Here is a 17,157-nt window from a genome sequence, read left to right on the forward strand (position 1 = left end):
ATAAACACTTCTGCCACATTCAGAATGACTTTCGATCCTTCTTATACTTTAAACAGAGCCTATGTTTCATAAACACATTAGGTAATGAGCATATTTCCTCTTCCATTCGGTTTCTTTATGGAGACATCGGGGTTGGCTATTATTAAAGCTTGAAGCTGGGGAGACATTTAAACTGGACTTCATGACACATTTTAGCCAACTCACAAACATTTGCTCCTAGGAATCCACACCTGCTTTGGAGCTGGTGGAGCTAGATGCTGCAGACAACACTAGGCAATGATCCCAGCACAGTGTCATCTGAGGGCACTTTTACCATCTACCTTAATAAAAACCATCAGTGATTGATGATGAGGACTTTCATCTCAGTCTTATTGTGCTGTTAGTCATATATTAGCCATATATGTAGAGTTGTTCTCTGCAGCATAACTCCCGAGATTACAAATCATATCTAAGACAATATTATAATTTAGCAAAGACTCAAGGGAGTAGAGATGGAACTGAGCAAAAAAAAAAAAAAATACAACTTAATAAACTGCATCTCCTTTAAAGTCCTGTGTGTTGGATATTTGTAGAAATGTGTAGTAAAAGCTGTCAGAATATTAGGGAATGATCATGTTTTACAAAAGCATTTACTGGGGAATAATTTTGTAAAGTGTAGGCACTGATAAGTGTCCCGAGACAACACAAGATTGAAATCAAAACCATGACTCAGTATCATGCAGTATATATCATCTTAAATATGTGTTGTATTCTAGATTTTACAGCAGGCATTAATTTTATATATGTATGTGAAGTGTGGGAAGATATATGTGGCAGATTTACCTGATATAATCTTAGCCCTTTAGAAGAACCCCAAAATTTTCTGAAAAACAGTTTATTTCTCTCACATTATCAGCAAATTTTCTTCATTTGTGAACTTACTTTTTACTTGAAAAACTATAGTGCAATGTTCCCACGAACATGACCAGAAAATTCTTGGTCAAAGGCATACTTCAGATGATCGTGTGGATGACCTGGGGTAATTTTATTCTAATGACTTCCCCCACTTTTCTTGTTTTTTGTTTGTTTGTTTTAAGACTTCAGTCTTTACATATATACATTCATCCAAGTTATAAAAAAACTACAATTTTCATCAAAATTAGAAAGTTGTCTTGTATTGTTGTAACTTTACGCATTTAAGGTAGATATGTGATACCTGGGGAACAAACCAAGATACTATATCACAGACGAGTCTGGACTGTGGGTGCCCAGAAAGATGGCTGTACTCTATCACGGCACAAGGACAGAGTTCAAAGCTGTCAGCAAGTCACAAGACCTAAAGGTCAAAGGTGTGGCTACAGAAGGATGTTTCGGCCCTCTTAGTCTAAATAACAACAGACCTGAATCTGAGGTATGGCTACTCCTGACCTCAAGGCTAGGGAACAAGAACTTAGAGCTAAGGTGTAGTTATTGGACCCTTGGAATGAGTGAGGATGAAAAGTCTGTGTGTTCCATACACATGATACTGTGTTCCACTTTTTGGTCAAGGTATATAAGAGTGGTGAAAAATAAACTCATGGCATTTCAGTATTGACTGATATGCCTTCCTGACTTTTATTCTGTGTCTCTGTCTTTCTTTATTATCTTTCCCTCATCCACACTCCCCCACTCAGGTACAGACTTGGGGCCGCTTGGCTTGCTCCGATTGCAACCCCGCAAAGGCCACTCCTGACACTGGAGTAGACTGACAACTGTTCTTCTTACTAGTATTATATAATAACACAACATTAATGGTTCCCCCTCCCCCAGATGCCATGCAGTGCTGTAATCACCCAACTGGTAGTTTCTGCTAACCTCCCACTATAACCAAACGGTTTTCAGTTTAATTCTGTCCCTAACTTCCTCTAACTGGATCTCTGTGGGTGATGTTATCCAAAACCACAAACTTTCTACTTTCCCTCTCCCTTTGAGAGCACAGTTCCTTAAAGTTTGAACTTAACATAACTTTCTTTAAGCAAACGAAACTGAGAAAAGCCTTGGGTCATTTGAGAGTGCAAGCACTCAGGTTTGGTGTGCAGTCTCTCCTGCGGTGTGCTCAGGGAGATGTCAAAAAAATGAAGCAGGCTAGAAAGGCAATCGCCAAGGACAGCTTTCCTGGAGCCTACCTGTGTGTTCAACCACTGAGACTGTGCTAGTTTTTTGTTACAGTGGCATAGTCTGCCCTATCCTGGAGGATACACACAGTCCCTCTCTAGTTCTGTTCCCACTGATCAACCTCTTGGCAACAGCTCAAGCCTGCTCACATGGCTCTTACACCAGTAAGTCACATTCACAAATGAGTTGATGACAGTCATTGTTGAAGACTAAGTCTAGAGGGTGTTCCACACCCTCACTGGACCAGCCTGCTCTACATAATGAGTTCCAGGACAGCTGGGGTTATGCAGAGAGATCCTGTATCAAAAATAAATACCACCCCCCCCCCAGCAAACAGCATAGTAATATCAACATAGGTTTAAGTCAAAGTTATTACAGGCATGGTCAGAGAGGTAATACTCTACCAGAGTGCTTGCCTAACACCTAAGAAGCCCCAAATTCAAACCTTAGGACCACCCCCAAAGCTTATTTCATAATCACAGAATAACAGAACTTAAAGACTTGAATGTTAAAGCCACAGCTAGCCTCCAACACACACACACACACACACACACACACACACACACACACACACCCTTCGGCTTTTTTCTTCTGAGACAGGGTTTCCCTGTGTATCCTTGGCTGTCCTGGAACTCACTCTGTAGACAGGGACTTGGGAAGAAGTTAAGGATGTAGGTGTGGATTCAGATGTAATCTCCACACACTTGAAAACTGAACTAAAATATGAAATGAATTTGAGACAAACTGTAGAGAAGGGAAGAATTAATCTTAGAAATACGTATATCTGGAGGACAGAAAGAGGAGGACACAAAAAGAACTGGAAGTATGACAACCCCATTCATCCCGACAGCTAAGAATATCAGGGCTTCATTAATAAGGCCATTTACACTTAAATGTCAAGATTTTTAATGAGGAGGGAAAAAGCACAGCTCCTTAACAACCCATTTACTCACTCCAGTATTAAAATAGATTACCCATCTAACAGGCAGCTGGGCATTATCTGTAATAAAAAGCAAAATGATTTTTTAATTCAGTGTCTGAGAACCAATTCATCACGATTCAAAATACAAAATGAACTTTTCGAATAAGTTATGATTTTCTCTGCACTGTGGTCAGTCTTCACTCATGACGCAAACATCTACACACCTGGTGTACTGTGGGAATGACCATTGTTTGTGTGGTGACTACCTTATTCCTACACCATTTCACACGAGACTCCTTCTGCAAGCATGCCTTCTGCAAGCATGCTGTGACGAAGCTCCCACTTCCTAAACGCTGCTGTGTAGGGCATACCGTGGATCCTGGTTTGTTCTCCCTGGACCTGCAATGATCTGGGTACTTACATGGTGGTGGCTAACATCATCAACTTGACGGGATCTAGAGTCACCTACGAGATAAATCTTTAAGCAGGTTTGTGAGATTGAACTAGCTCAGGTAGGAAGACCCCCCCCCCAAACGTGGGTAGTACCATCCCATAGGCTGTGGTTTCAGAATGAATTAAAAGGAGAAAGCAAGCCTGGCAGTATTCCTTGCTCTCCCTTTCTCGCCTGCTGCCTCACACTCCTGCAGCCATTCCCTCTCTGCCAAGATGGAAAATAGACCCCCTCCTCTCTCGAGTTACATTTGCTGACCTTTTCTCATAGCAACATGGAGAATAATAAATACCAGTCCCATCTCACAGCCTGAGAGTCGGACTAGCCAGTGACAAAGAGTGTGCACCAAGCCTTGACCTTAAAGTGTGATCTTCAAGCTGACATCACTCAGGAGTTCACTAGACACTCAGAATCTCAGCTCATGGCTGGATCACTCACATCCCAATTGGTTCTAAAATGGTCCCCAGCATCCTTCTCCAGGAGAAGCTGGGTGGGTGCTGTGCTATGTCAACCCCTACAAGGATTCCATTTGATGAACACTGAGGAAGATGAATTCTTCCCCTTAGCAGGGAAGGAAGGGGGGTTGCAGCATGAGGCTGACCCTGCTCTCTGGGGACTAAAGAAGGAGTCCCACAACAATTTGTTTTCCATTTAGACACTGGAGAGTACTGTGAACAGCAGGGGTAGGGGACCACTTCCAAGAGCAGCAGCTGCTGTTCCAGATGGACAAGTGCCCACACCAATCATCTTCCAGAGTGAGCTTTCCCAGGCGGGAACCTATTTTCCAGCTTGAACCCAAACATCAACAATCGAAAGGTAGATCTGGAACCTCAATGCAGGGCAGTTACTAAATCATTAATCGCGCCATCCCTCTTAAAGGTGCTTCTTTTAATTAATATTCAGGGGGGGGGGACTAATTTGCCCGTCATTATCCAGCAGGCCCTAGGAGTGAGTGCAAATAGTTTATGGGTACCATGCACACCCCAGGTGCAGGCACTTCAGGGTGGGACATCGCCTTTGGATCCTTTTTTGCGAGCTTCGCCCTCCTGCTCCCGGCTGCAGCCATCGGCTCTATTTCTCCCCCAACCCCTCCCCCCCCCCCCCCACTTTTCCCTCTGTCTCCAGTTCAGCGGGTCTGACCCAGAGTTCCTCAGCGAATCACCTCGAACCTGCGGGTCCCCTCCGCAGCTGGGGTCTCCACCAGCATCCTGCACCGGGAGAAGAGGTGGCGCCCGGGGGGGGGGCTCTCCCAAGTGGACTCTGACGGTGGCAGACGGCGAGTCACGTGAGAGTGTGGAGGCGGAGCGTGGCCGGCTGAGGGGGTGGAGAAAACAAAGCCCCCAGCTGTCAGCAGAGGAAAGAGGCGGACATCGCCGGAGCAGGTGAGTCAAGTACATTCAAAGCTGTACAGCCCTGGCGCACCCTAACACCCTTTGCCCTGGGTTGATCCCTCCCAGGCCAGGCGTTGGCCGCGCCTCCCCCACCCACGCCCGGGTCTGCTGTCTGCAGATCCCCGAGCAAGCGGATCCCGGGGTCTCCGAGCCCATCAAGAAGTTACCCAGCGAGGGGTGTGCACGCAGTCGTGTTCTTACGGGTCACCCCCTCTCTTGAGGGGTGGGGGCTAGAGCGATATACCCCGAGAAAAGGAGGGGAGTCAGAGCTGCCACGCTGGCAGACACAAAGTGAACAGTGAAGGCTGGGGGCACTTAAGAGAGGGGCTTGTAGGTGCGCGCCCTCGGAGCTCGACCCCTCCTGCTGGAGGACTGGGGTGCTCCTAGAAGCTGCGCACTTTGGGGAAGACCGAGAAGTGTGCGGCGCGCGCCCACAGTCTGGAGTATATCCCCTGATCCCCAAGCTCGGCTGCCGTCCCTGGTGCGTCCTGTCCGGAGACGAGGGTCGCACGGCTGGGACCGATCACTCCTGGATCTCGGACTTGGGAGCCGGGTGTGTGGTCAGGAAAATGGTTTGCTAGTCTGCGCCTGGGAGGTTCGGCAGGAAGCACCCACAGAGAGAGAGGAGGGCTACTCTGGTTTGGAGGGGCGTTCTTCAGCCCACCTCCAAGTGCTGAGCCAAAGCCAAAAGTGATGCCACAAAGGCCCAGAAAGCGGAGTGGGTTCCAAAAGACCCTCCTCTCTGAACCTGCGCCTCAGGCAACGAGGACTTGGAACCAGACAGAGCGAGAGGGTCTGGTCACCCTTTGAGTCATTTTGTCAAGCCAGTGTCAAAGGCGCAGCTGCAGCCTGGGAGGGCTGGAGCTGCCTTTGGGCCTTTGTCTTAACCTCCAGGCCCCTTCTGCTAGTCCTCGCTGGGCCAGTGGCGCCTGAGTAATCAATATTCCTAACATCAACTGTCCCTTCACCTCAGCACCAGGAGACCCTGCTGTCTCTCGTTCCACTCCCTACCCCCAGCGGGTATACACTACTTCCTCTTGCCCAATCCTTTCCTGGAAAAGAAAAATAAATAAAAGTGATCCGGACCCACTAGGCAATAAGATGACTGCCAAAAGCACTACAGGTGGGTCAATGCAAAAATCAGGGGTTAAGTAAAAACGCCTTCATCCGCGCGTGCCTACGCGCAAGGAGTGTAGGAGACGCAAGAACTTTCTTGATTAGCATAAGTATCTGCCCGGCTGCAAGGCGGAGGCACTGCCCTAGCTTAGGTACAAGAGAAGTCCAGTCTTGAGTGAGGTCTGAGCCAGGACCTGCTTCTAATCTGAGAGGACCGCGGGGGTGCGACTTGGTGGAACAGGACGCTAGGATGAAACAGAGCAGAAAGGTAATGTGGGTTCTTCTCATGGACTTCAGGCAAAGTGCTGGCGGTGGCGGGAAGTGCTGGCCCTGGCAGCGACCCCTCTTGGTAACACCTCGTTTTGCTGTCACTTTTGTCTCCCAAGCTAAGGCGTCAGTCAGTTGGGAAAGTGCCATGTGTCGTTGATCTCTGAAACAGGGTAGTTTTTAGGTAAGCTTCCTTTGCGCGAGTTCTGATTTCCAAACTTGTCTTCATCATGGAATCACCTGTGGAGGTTTGGGAATTCCTGGTAACTACATCCCATACTAAGTCGTTTAAGTCAGCTTGCTGGCTGGGAGGGGCGAGCACTCAGCATTATTGGAATTAAACAAAAGTCCCAGGTGTCCCACTGTATAGCAGGTTGAGAACCACTTTGGTAACAGCAGCATGGTTGTGTTACAAGACGCCACTTCAACTACTCGAGTGGGTGAGAGGACACTGAAACTGGGTGTACAGTGACTCACACCACTGGGCAGGTTGGAGACCTGGCAGGTTGTGACATCTCCCTACAACAATATTTCCCCCTTCCCCGCCTGGGATATTGCTGGATATTTGGAAGTTCACTGTCCATGCCTAGTGTGTGCACTGTTGTTAGAGAAGACAGAAACTGTCATTCTGGCCATGACGCACGTGGAGTAGGCAGCAGGGAAACCCAGCAGAAATAAACCTTGAGCAGCCGGTGAGTCAGCAGGCTGCGCTCCAATGCCTGCCCTGTGAATAGGAAGTAATTATGGCGTGTCGTTATTGACACGCACACACGCCACTCCTTTGAAAGCACATCTTAATATCTGATCAGGATGTTTGCCTGCCAGAGCCTCTCCCTCTTCTGCTCTCTATCCTACCTGCTTTGGATAATACTAGCTGCTAATAGCAGGGAAACTGGAGCCAACTAGACAGGCTGTCCTTTCCTTTGTAGGAGGCATATGTTAAAAGGCTCCCGGGAAAGTGTAAAGCAGTTTGGGCTGTCTAGTTATGGTGCAGGCCTTTAACCCCCCAAACTCTGGAGACAGAGGCCTCTGTGAGTTTGAGGCCAGCCAGGGCTACACAGAGAAACCCTATCTGGAAAAGCAAACAAAGAGAAAGAGAGGAGAAATTTGCAGTATGTACATTTTTTATTTTTTTTTAAAGGCCACACTATTTGATGCATTCAGGGGTAAATTCAAGGAGCTGTTTAAAAAGAAATAGCTGTACCTGACATTTCATATGAAATTCTGTTTGCTATTGACCATACGTTTGTGCATGTCCCGTGTGTGTGTGTGTGTGTGTGTGTGTGTGTGTGTGTGTGTGTGTGTGCTTCACTTGAACACCTCTGCATACTGGGGATTGAGCCTTGAGTCTCGTGTGCTAGGCAAGTGCATGCATCCCAAGCTCACAGGCATTTAACTTAAAAAGATCAGACTCAGAAAGTCAAAAAAAAAAAAAAAAAGACAAGTTTTCCTCTCATACACAAATCTTAGACTTTAATTATTATGTGCATTTACATTTGGGGCGCATGAAACTAGAAAGGTGACCATGAGAGAGAAAGAGAATGTCTTAAGAAAGGAAGGGAAAATGTAATAGGCTACATGGAACATGAAGTCAGGAGGGTTTTCTGGGGGTGTAGAGGGCATTGCAGGAGGGGAAGAAGGGAGATAGGATAGGAGGACCAAAAAATGAAGTATGTATGAAAATGCCATCATGACACCCACTATTTTGTACACTAACTTTAATTTAAAAAAAAAAGCTAGATGCTAATTTTTTAAAGATGGCAAAACAAAAATCATGAGCCAGGCTCACATCTGTAATCCCAGCACTCTAGAAACTGAGGCAGGAGGATTGCTATGGAGTTTGAGACAAGCCTAGGGTTTAGAGTGAGGGCCTGTCTATAAATAAATAAGAACTGGTACCCAAAGGACAACTCTCAGATGTTTTATTGAAATACACTTAATTTCCCTCCCTTTTGTTGCTTATTGTCCTTGTACCCCTTATGTCACCATCACTCATTATGCCATTGGCCAAATGCATGCACTCGGTACTGTCAGACTCTGCACTTCACGTAAACCTGTGTTATAGTAGCTGTGTGTACACTGCTTGGATTGTGTTTTCTCTTAAGGGCCTTTAAGATGCAGACTCTATAGTGAAGTCACAGGGCTCTTTGTCTTAGAAATGCTGCTCTTTGGTTCTCAAGACTATCAGAAGGTGGGAGGTCACTGGGAAACAACGCCTCCCTAAGTAGTACATTCAGCTTCATTAATTTCCAAGATCTATAATGCACATATATATATATATATACATATATATGTATACACACACACACACACATATATATGAGCCAAAATTCTTCTGTAGCTCTGCGATGCTATAAAATGACAGCTAATGTGTCCCGTATGAGTCTTTAACAATGTACTTTGAAAATAACTAGTAATCGTTAATCGTTATAACATTGGAATTGCACTCGTGGAACACAGAATCATTTCACAGAAGTTCACCCTCATAGGGAAAAAAAAAAAAAAAACATGTCCAACTGTCAGTGCCCTAAGGAATTCATTAATATCAAGGAGTCAGTTCAGAATTGGTTAATAGTTAATCTGCTTTTATTCTCCTCTGCCTACTCATCTTCTTAAAATAGAGCATGAATGTAACTTAGTTGTAAAAGCCTGCTTAGCATATTCAAGGATCTGAGTTCATGGCCAGAATATACACATAAGAACTTGTGTATGTTTATATATTTAAAAGTACGAGTTCCATTTTATTTTATTACCCCCAAGTAAATAAAGGCTTATGGGCATTCCAAAGGCTGATATGATGTGTATAGATCCATTCTTACTTTCTGAAGTTTGAACAATCTTTTGGGGAGCTGTAAGACACAGAGGGGCTGCAGTGCTTAGGGATCTATGCAGAAGGTGGGGTGGAAAGATTGTAGGAGCCAGAGGTGCTGGACTACTGAAGGAAATAGCATTTTCCAGACATAATAGAGCAGCTGCACAGTAAACTCACAGAGGCTGAGAGCATGCACAAGACCTGCAAAAGCGGAAGCCAGACAAAATCCTAGCTCAGAGTCCAAGCCAGAGCTCAAAAGCTATTTGCAAATGATAACTGCTGGGAGAGGGATAAATCAGATTTCCTCAAGTGACACTGGTTATATCAGCCATATTCCAGAACAGTCTTCATGCTCCACAAAATGGGCTCTGTGCTTTTAGTCACAAACAAAACCCACTAAACCTAGGCCAGATAATCGCTAAGATAGAAGGTAGTTATGTTTTCTTGTGTGTATATTTACTTTGTAAGAATGACATATTCCTGAACAGTGTAGACTCTATTAATACAGTTAACCACGGAAGTTCAAACCATAAATGAGCCCAAAGATAAACTATCAACCTGGTGATCTCACACTTTAGCCCTTTAGTACTGGGGGCTACCCTTTCTCACTGTGTAGTCCTGGCCACCCTAGAACTTGCTCTACAGACAAAGCTGTCTGCAAATTTGCAGCAAGTTTCTGGCCTCTGCCTCCCAGTGCTGATTTCCAGGCATGCCATCATACCTTGTCTAGCATGACATGCATGTACTTATTGTTTCACCATGTGAAGGCATGATTTTGAGATTTCTTCAGCTATGGACAATTTCCATCATTACTTTATACACCTAAGGTATGATAAGGAAGGCTAGGGAAATGATACTACTTCTCTTAAGTCAGCAATAAAAATAAAAAACAATATCTATGTAATGTTCCTAACTCTGCTGACACAGACATTACATTACTACATCATGCCAGGTACAATTGCTTTAGCTTTTCAAATTCAACAATAGATAAGATAATGATCCAGGAATTCATATGAGTCCCTCTAATAGGGCTGGACCAATTCCTACTGATTAGGATTCTAGAAGGCATATTGAAAAGAGTAACTGCATTGCCAGGAACTTGTCTGGGCATCTTGTGCTTCCTGACATAAGATTTCCTTCAGTTAGGGGACTTCCCCCTTTGGATGATTTGTCACTGCCACAGATGAAGAATTTGCAAATGAGTTTCACTTCAAATAGAGTCACCATATGGATGGCTGCTGTCCTCTTTACTCCTTCCAGATCTGTCCACTTGCAATTTAGGAAACAGAGCGTCCCTTTCTTTGCTAAGTTCAACCAAGTGTTATTGTGAAATTTGGGGTAACTGACATGAGCCTAGTTGAGTCTAAAAACAAAACTCACAATCATAAATTGATTTACCACATCTAGGATCACTGGCAAATCACTGACTTCAGAACAGCCTTCCCACTGGCCCTCCTGAGAGTCTGCCTTTCAGTAAGAGCCCCAGGTGGTCCATTGCAGATGGAATCTTTGTGGAACTAGACTCTTGAGAAGCACTTTGTGGAACTGGACTCTTGAGAAGCACTTCCTAGCCCCTAACCATTGCCTCCCACACTGACCCACACCTACCCATACCAGCAGTGCAGGGCCTGTGTTGTAATGCCTTTCATGAATCACTTGAAGGTTGTGGTAGTCTCTCCTGCACCATCTCTCTGGCACATCCATGGGGATTGGCAGGCAAGAGTTCAAAGTCCAAGAGGTAGAAGGACAGTACTCCTTTACCTAAAATATCAACGCCTGTTAAATCACAGCACTTCTGAGGAATCAGACTTTAGACTGATGGGGATATTATCAGTTGGCAGGTTTGGGTAAGTGTTAGGGAGACAGATGTAGGTGGTCCAACTGATTCTAGAATCTAGAGGCTGGAAATGGTACATAGTTAATAACTGACAGGTGCAAGGCTGTTTTCTTCTCGAAGCATAATATACATCTTTTCCCCTATTTAAAAATACTACATGAAAACCAGGCAGTGGTGGAGTACACCTTTAATCCCAGCACTCAGAAGGCAGAGGCAAGTGGTTCTCTGAGTTTGAGGCCAGCCTGGTCTACAGAGCAGTTCCGGGACAGTCAGGGATATACAAAGAAACCCTGTGTAAAACTCTCTCTCTCTATCTCTCTCTCTCCACACACACACACACATTTTGTATCTCTAAAATCTCAGGCTGTGACTTTCCTCCCCATGTTCTGCCTCTTACCTGTGGCAAAAGTCACCCATCCCTTTATTCAAAGATCCTACTTTCATCCTAAGATGTCAAAAGTTCTTTTACACTGATGCTTCTGAATAGACATTAAATATTCTAACCTCCAGAGATGGAGAAATGGCCCAGCAGTTAAGAGTACTTGCTGCTCTTACCAAGGACCCACAATTGATTCCTAGGCTCACAGCCACCTGTAACTCCAGTTTCAGTAGATCTAATGCTTTATTCCAGCCTCTGCAGACACTTGTACACATGTGGTACACAAACTCACACAGGCACCCATGCACACATGCGTAAACCTTACAAAAAATACTAAGCAACAAAAGATCACAAAATGACTTGGGTTTTTGCTGTAGAATAAGTGTTCTGTGGACTTAGGACAGACAATTGGAAAGAGTAGGGGGCAGGGAGGACCAGCCCTTAGACCCTGTTTTGAATGGTGAAGGGCCAGTTGGGGCCTTGGAATCAAGTTGTGCCCCAAACAAGAACCATCTATTGTCCTTATTTGAAAGGAACCCGGGCCTCCTGGCACTACTTAGCAACTTTATTCACAATCAACAGCACACACTAAATGGAGTGTAATTATACCAAGGGATCTATGGCCATGTTTTTCCTTCTCAGAGTCTATTGCTGTCGTGTCTATCACCACACAGACACCAGCTGCTCCCTGCTTGTGCATCTGAGTCTGGCTTCACCACCTTTGGGAAGGAGTGCATTAGGTTTTCTTTGTGTCCTCAGCTTTGTCTTCTCGGTGTGTGTGGTGACACTCTTCAGGCCGAGGACCTTGGGTGGAGTTAGGAAGAGTCATCTTGACACCTTTTGAGTGAGCCACATTGGGCAATCTGATGCAGGTGAGCCAGCAGCTTGGGTAGAACAATGATTGTGTTCTCTGCCCAGAAGTATCAAGCTGAGCTCACCTGAGTCATATTTTCCCATGGGGTTAAGCGCCCATCCCAAGGGAAAGAAATTCTTTACTGACCTCTTTGTAGGAGGTGGTTTTGGAGTTTGCTGTTGGAATCTGAAAGCTCTGTTTCCTTTTTTTTTTTTTTTTTTTGTTTCTTTTAAACCAGATAACATTGGGGTTTGGGTTTTGTCTCTAAACTGTTGTTACCTTGATTGTAATTTTCCTGCCTTTGTTTGAAAAACTCTGTAGCTTCATTTCTCTAAAAACCATGTTTGTTGATCATAAGTAAGAGGCACTAGAGATTTTAAAAAATTAAAACAGCAAATATTGAAGACAAGGAAAATTAGAGAAATGATTGCCAAGAGGGCAAAAGGAACATCCACTAAAATGTCCTAAAGGTAACTGGTGTCAGGGTCAAAAATGATCACCCCTAACTCGCCTTCTTCACTCAGAATGTAACTCTAAACAATGATCTTGGTTAAAAACTTACTCGAGTCATTCTGGCTTTCTTAGTCACAGTAGTTTGAGTGTATGGTCAGGAGATATGGTCCTTTCTCTTCTGTGCATAAAGTGCAGCTACAGACAGCTCAGTGCAGCTTTGAGGGCTTCCATCCCATCAGGAAATGGGAGCATCGTGCCTTTGCCTGTCCTCTGTTCACAAAACATCTCTGTGCTCTACAGGGTGTTTAGTAATTCATTTTTATGATAAAATATAATGATAATGTATTCTTTCCTTTGAAGAATCCATAATTTATTTTCTAGGCTTAGGGAAACATGTAGCTTTAATAGTCTGCTGGTGCACTGAATTATTTAGTTATAGTGGAGTAGGGAGCAGTAGCAGTAAATTCAACTACCCAATAATGTAATGTATGTAGGCTGCCATGCCTGCTCCTCAAAACCCTAAAGGAGTGTGATTTCTGGCATGACATATACACTGATATTAAAATCATCCACTCACAGCCAGGTGTGAAGGCATAGACCTGTAACCCCAACTATCTGGGAAGCTGAAGGAATATTGTGGGTTCCAAGCCAGCCTAGGCTACAAAGTAAGTCCCAAGCCAACACAGTTTACACAATAAACTCTGAGGAAAAAAAACTAATCAACAAAATATCTTAGAAACCTCCCAGCTTTTCACACTTTCCTGCCCATGCAAAGGTTTCCCATGAGTGGTTGCCATTGGGTCCTTCATTAGTCAGCTGGGCCTAGAAATAAAGACACCATCACCATCTACATTACCTTGCTGAAGATGAAGGAAGATAAGGAAAATCAGAACTTGTGAGCAGGTCTAGCACTGTGCTGTATTTCCTTCATCCCTCAAGATACAGAGAAGGCCAGAGAGGTTGCATCTCATGGTCTCCTGTTACCACTCAGTCTCCAGACACTGACCTGTCACCTGTGTAAGGTACCAGAGTATGTAAGGACAAGAAGAAACTTCAAACACAGGAGTAAATCAAGCTTGAGGAAGCATTTCCTTAGGCTAATAAAAAGGAAGTTTCCTCATTTGAAAGCTGGCATTGAATTGTCCTTAGTGTATAGAAGTCCCACATCAATAATTGTGACTAGCAGGATAAATAATTGCCCCTTCTGTGGTCCAGAGACCTGTGGAACTCAGCAGGGACAAACGACAAGCCATCCTTCCCTTCCCAGGGTCATAGAGTTGCTGCACTCTGACAACTGCCCAGGACATTTTCCTGCTTCTGCTGGGCACAATCAGAGCTGGTTTTATTGCACGTGTCTTGGATGACTAGCATAATCAGAGTGCTCAACATGGGATCTCAGGGTCAGAGCACAGCTCTCTGACTCATATCTGCCTTACATTGTTGGTGCTGAGCAGAATGGAGTGTTGGGGAGTTGCAGACAATGTGGGGGATCATCTCCTGTGTCCTCCTTTTCTTCTAGATAAAAACATCCATGGAACATTATTCTCTTATAGTCACTTAGAAGTTGCCACACTTTTGCATTTTTAGTTCAGATCTCACTTTTGTGGGTGTTTGATGAATCATCTTAGGTACTCCCTAGTCTCCATGCACCTTGAGAAAAACCAGTAAGGGTTTTGTTCCAGGGATTTATTAGGGCCCCTTCTGTCAAGCTATGTCTTAAGATCTCTTAATACAAGATGTTCTGGGATCAGAAATAGAGCTCAGGTCCCCTAGCATATGGAAAATTCTGGATTCAATGCCCCCTAAAAGAAGCAAAATTAAAGGAATTCTCTTGATTTGTTCTAGTTATTGGGATTTCCTAGAGCTGGTTCTATTTATTACTTCTGACTCTGAAATACTCTGATCCAATGCTCAGACAGGGGGAAAGAAGAGAGAGAGAGAGAGAGAGAGAGAGAGAGAGAGAGAGAGAGAGAGAGAGAGAGAGAGAGAGAGCACAGGTATGTAGGTGCATTTATGATGTGAGTTTATATAGAGGCCAGAAGACAACCTCAGCTGGCCTTCCTCTGGAGACATCCGCTGTTTGTTTGCTTGCTTGCTTGTTTGAAACATGTTACCTTTGGTGGCCTAGAGGCTAGGCCAGCTGGCCAGCAGCAGGCCTCAGGGATATGTGTCTGTGTTCAGCAATGGGATTGCAGGCATGCAGCAGCTTCTTCTGTGGGTTCTGGAGAGGGACCTCATTGTTTGTGTAGCAAGTACTGTACCAACTGGGTTATCACCCCAGCATGTCATTTGTTTAATAATAGTCATAAAGTTGTCTTTGCCTCTTCTGTAGCCATTTACGGTTGCTAAGGAATTTTTATATACAGCAGTGCAACGATTCTTTACGTAGACACACTTTATAGAAAACTATAAACACAAGAGCCCAGAGTTGAAATGGCATGCCCATGGTCACATAATTGGGGAATCTTTGGTGCAGTTCTAATTCTTCTTTCAGACAGGTTTACAAATCCCAGGGTGTTCCTTGGAAGTTCTGTTAACCCATAAAGATACTGAACTACAGCAGTGGCCTAATCTCCAAAGACCTCATTTTTATCTCAGAAAGATGCAGGATGTTGTAAAGCTAAAGAGAGAAATACAGTGTGGAATCACAACCCACCATAGACAGGGGCCCCTTGACATTCTAGAATTCATAGACACTTCTTGTAACGTATGTGTTTTCTGCCCGCCGCCAGTCTTGTCCCGCCGCCGCGCCAGCCCCAATTAATGCACAGAGACTCTGTATTTGATATTATACTATTGGCCAGTTACTACTTTCTTATCGGCTAGCTCTGTCTTAAGTATTAACCCATTTGTGTTAATCTATATATTTCCACATGGTCTTCTTACCCGGAGCCGGCTGCCGCATACTGCCCTCTCCAGACTCTCCATCTTGACTCCTCCTTACTACTTCCCATTTCCTCCTTGTCTCCTAGTCCCTCCTATCTTCCTTTCCTATTGGCCAACAGTGCTTTATTATTAACCAGTATGAGAAACATATACAGAATGACATCTCCCATCATCTTCTCATTTAAAATTCCCCCATAAATCTAGAGGGGGAATGTGGTTGAAAACACAGACTATCTCAGGGTAGCTCTGTGAACAACCTCGGTACAACTGGTTTAGAAACAACAGCATGAAGGTTTTAAGATTTTAGTTCATTGTTTGCTTCTGATAGATCAGCAAGTCACCTAGCCATGCTCCCATCTCTCAGTTTTTGCCATTGCAAGGTGAATGAATGCATTTGAATCAGGATCAGCTGAGTGAATGGGCCATCTGGCTGAGGGTGTTAAGTTGCCATAGAAGCAGTTTTTGCAAAGAGTCTTGAGAAAGGTCATGTGCCCTACGGTTCAAGGCAGACCAGCAGCAGCAGCAGCAGCAGCAGCAGCAGCAGAATCACCGGGAAGCTTTTGATGAGGAGGGAATACTAGCCTCCCACACCTACCCATTCTTACTGAGTCACAATCTGCATCTTTTCGAAAACAAGTCTTTCAACATGATTGTCATGAATCATAAAGTCTGAAAAGCACTGCCTTAGCCGAGATTGAAAAGCAAGATGCTCACTTTCAGGGTGAAAAACACAAAGGACTCGCTCTGGGCACACCAGTCCAGACAACCACAATGGTAAATGTTTCCCTTCCGTGTGTCTACTCTCCTGTCGTTAGCAGTGCATTCCCGGCCCTGGATTATGACTACCGATTTATGTGTTTGTCACCTAGCTTAAATATGCTGGCACTGTGGGGATCTCCTTCATCTACATGTGACAGGTGCTACTGGTGGTAGCAAAACCTCCAGTGGTCCAGGCCCTGCCACGGCCTCAGCCCGTGCATCTCTAGGACATGGAGAAGCAAACCCCTTCCTGGGGTTTGGAAAGAAAGAGCTGATCATTGAGCTAAAGCAGCGTCTGATGCACACTAGCTGTCCATGAGTGACAGCTGAACACATAAACATGTTTAAAGGAACCTCATATAAACACTCTAAAGCTGAGAAGTTCGTGTTCCGTTAACTGCTATCATATATAAATTTGAGTTTTAAATTATAGCATACAAAGGAAATACAAGAAAAGGAGAAGGCAAACAGGGTCAGAATGGATTTTCAGGAAATGTGTGTGGTCAGGAATCTGAAAACCAGTATTTGCCCAGCTGCATCTGTGTCAGCTGCTACCTCTCTGTGCCTTGATTTCTCCACCTGAAGAGTAAACTCCATTCAATCATCTTTATGTCATAGAGCTGTAATGGAAGCACCTTACAGATGACAGCATAATAGGAAGTCATACCTCATTCATACTTATATCCCTCCCTACTTCCTTTTTTTTTTTTTTTTTTTTGAGACATCGGGGTTTCTCTGTGTAGCTTTGGAGCCTGTCCTGGAACTAGCTCTGTAGACCAGGCTGGACTCAAACTCACAGAGATCCGCTTGCCTCTGCCTCCCAAGTGCTGGGACCTCCCTACTTCTTAACATAGTGCTCAGAAGAGACTGTCACTGTGCAGGAATGTCCAGTGGAATG

General features: G+C 44.6%; 1 protein-coding gene and 1 long non-coding RNA gene across 3 annotated transcripts in view; one reads left to right on the forward strand and one right to left on the reverse strand.

The window, feature by feature from the left end:
- Positions 1-3,022: 3,022 nt before the first annotated feature.
- On the reverse strand, positions 3,023-3,366 carry LOC127235032 (uncharacterized). The gene is made up of 2 exons (XR_007835664.1): positions 3,322-3,366; positions 3,023-3,133 (listed from the first exon to the last, which is right to left on the reverse strand). It is a non-coding gene; the product is annotated as an uncharacterized LOC127235032 (long non-coding RNA).
- Positions 3,367-4,789: 1,423 nt separating this feature from the next.
- The window catches only part of Mapre2 (microtubule associated protein RP/EB family member 2), a 130,513-nt gene continuing 118,145 nt past the window's right edge, over positions 4,790-17,157 (forward strand). The window contains exon 1 of one of the 2 annotated variants that reach the window (XM_051202127.1): positions 4,790-4,888. Coding sequence is in view for 1 of the 2 variants with exons in the window: in XM_051202125.1 (XP_051058082.1) it covers positions 6,264-6,281 (18 nt within the window). In the remaining variant the exon portion in view is untranslated. Of the gene's footprint in view, positions 4,889-6,205; positions 6,282-17,157 lie in introns of those variants that run through there. The other variant, XM_051202125.1, reaches the window with a different exon arrangement.

This window comes from Phodopus roborovskii, unplaced genomic scaffold (genome assembly GCF_943737965.1).
Source record: "Phodopus roborovskii unplaced genomic scaffold, PHOROB, whole genome shotgun sequence".
NCBI lineage: Eukaryota > Metazoa > Chordata > Mammalia > Rodentia > Cricetidae > Phodopus > Phodopus roborovskii.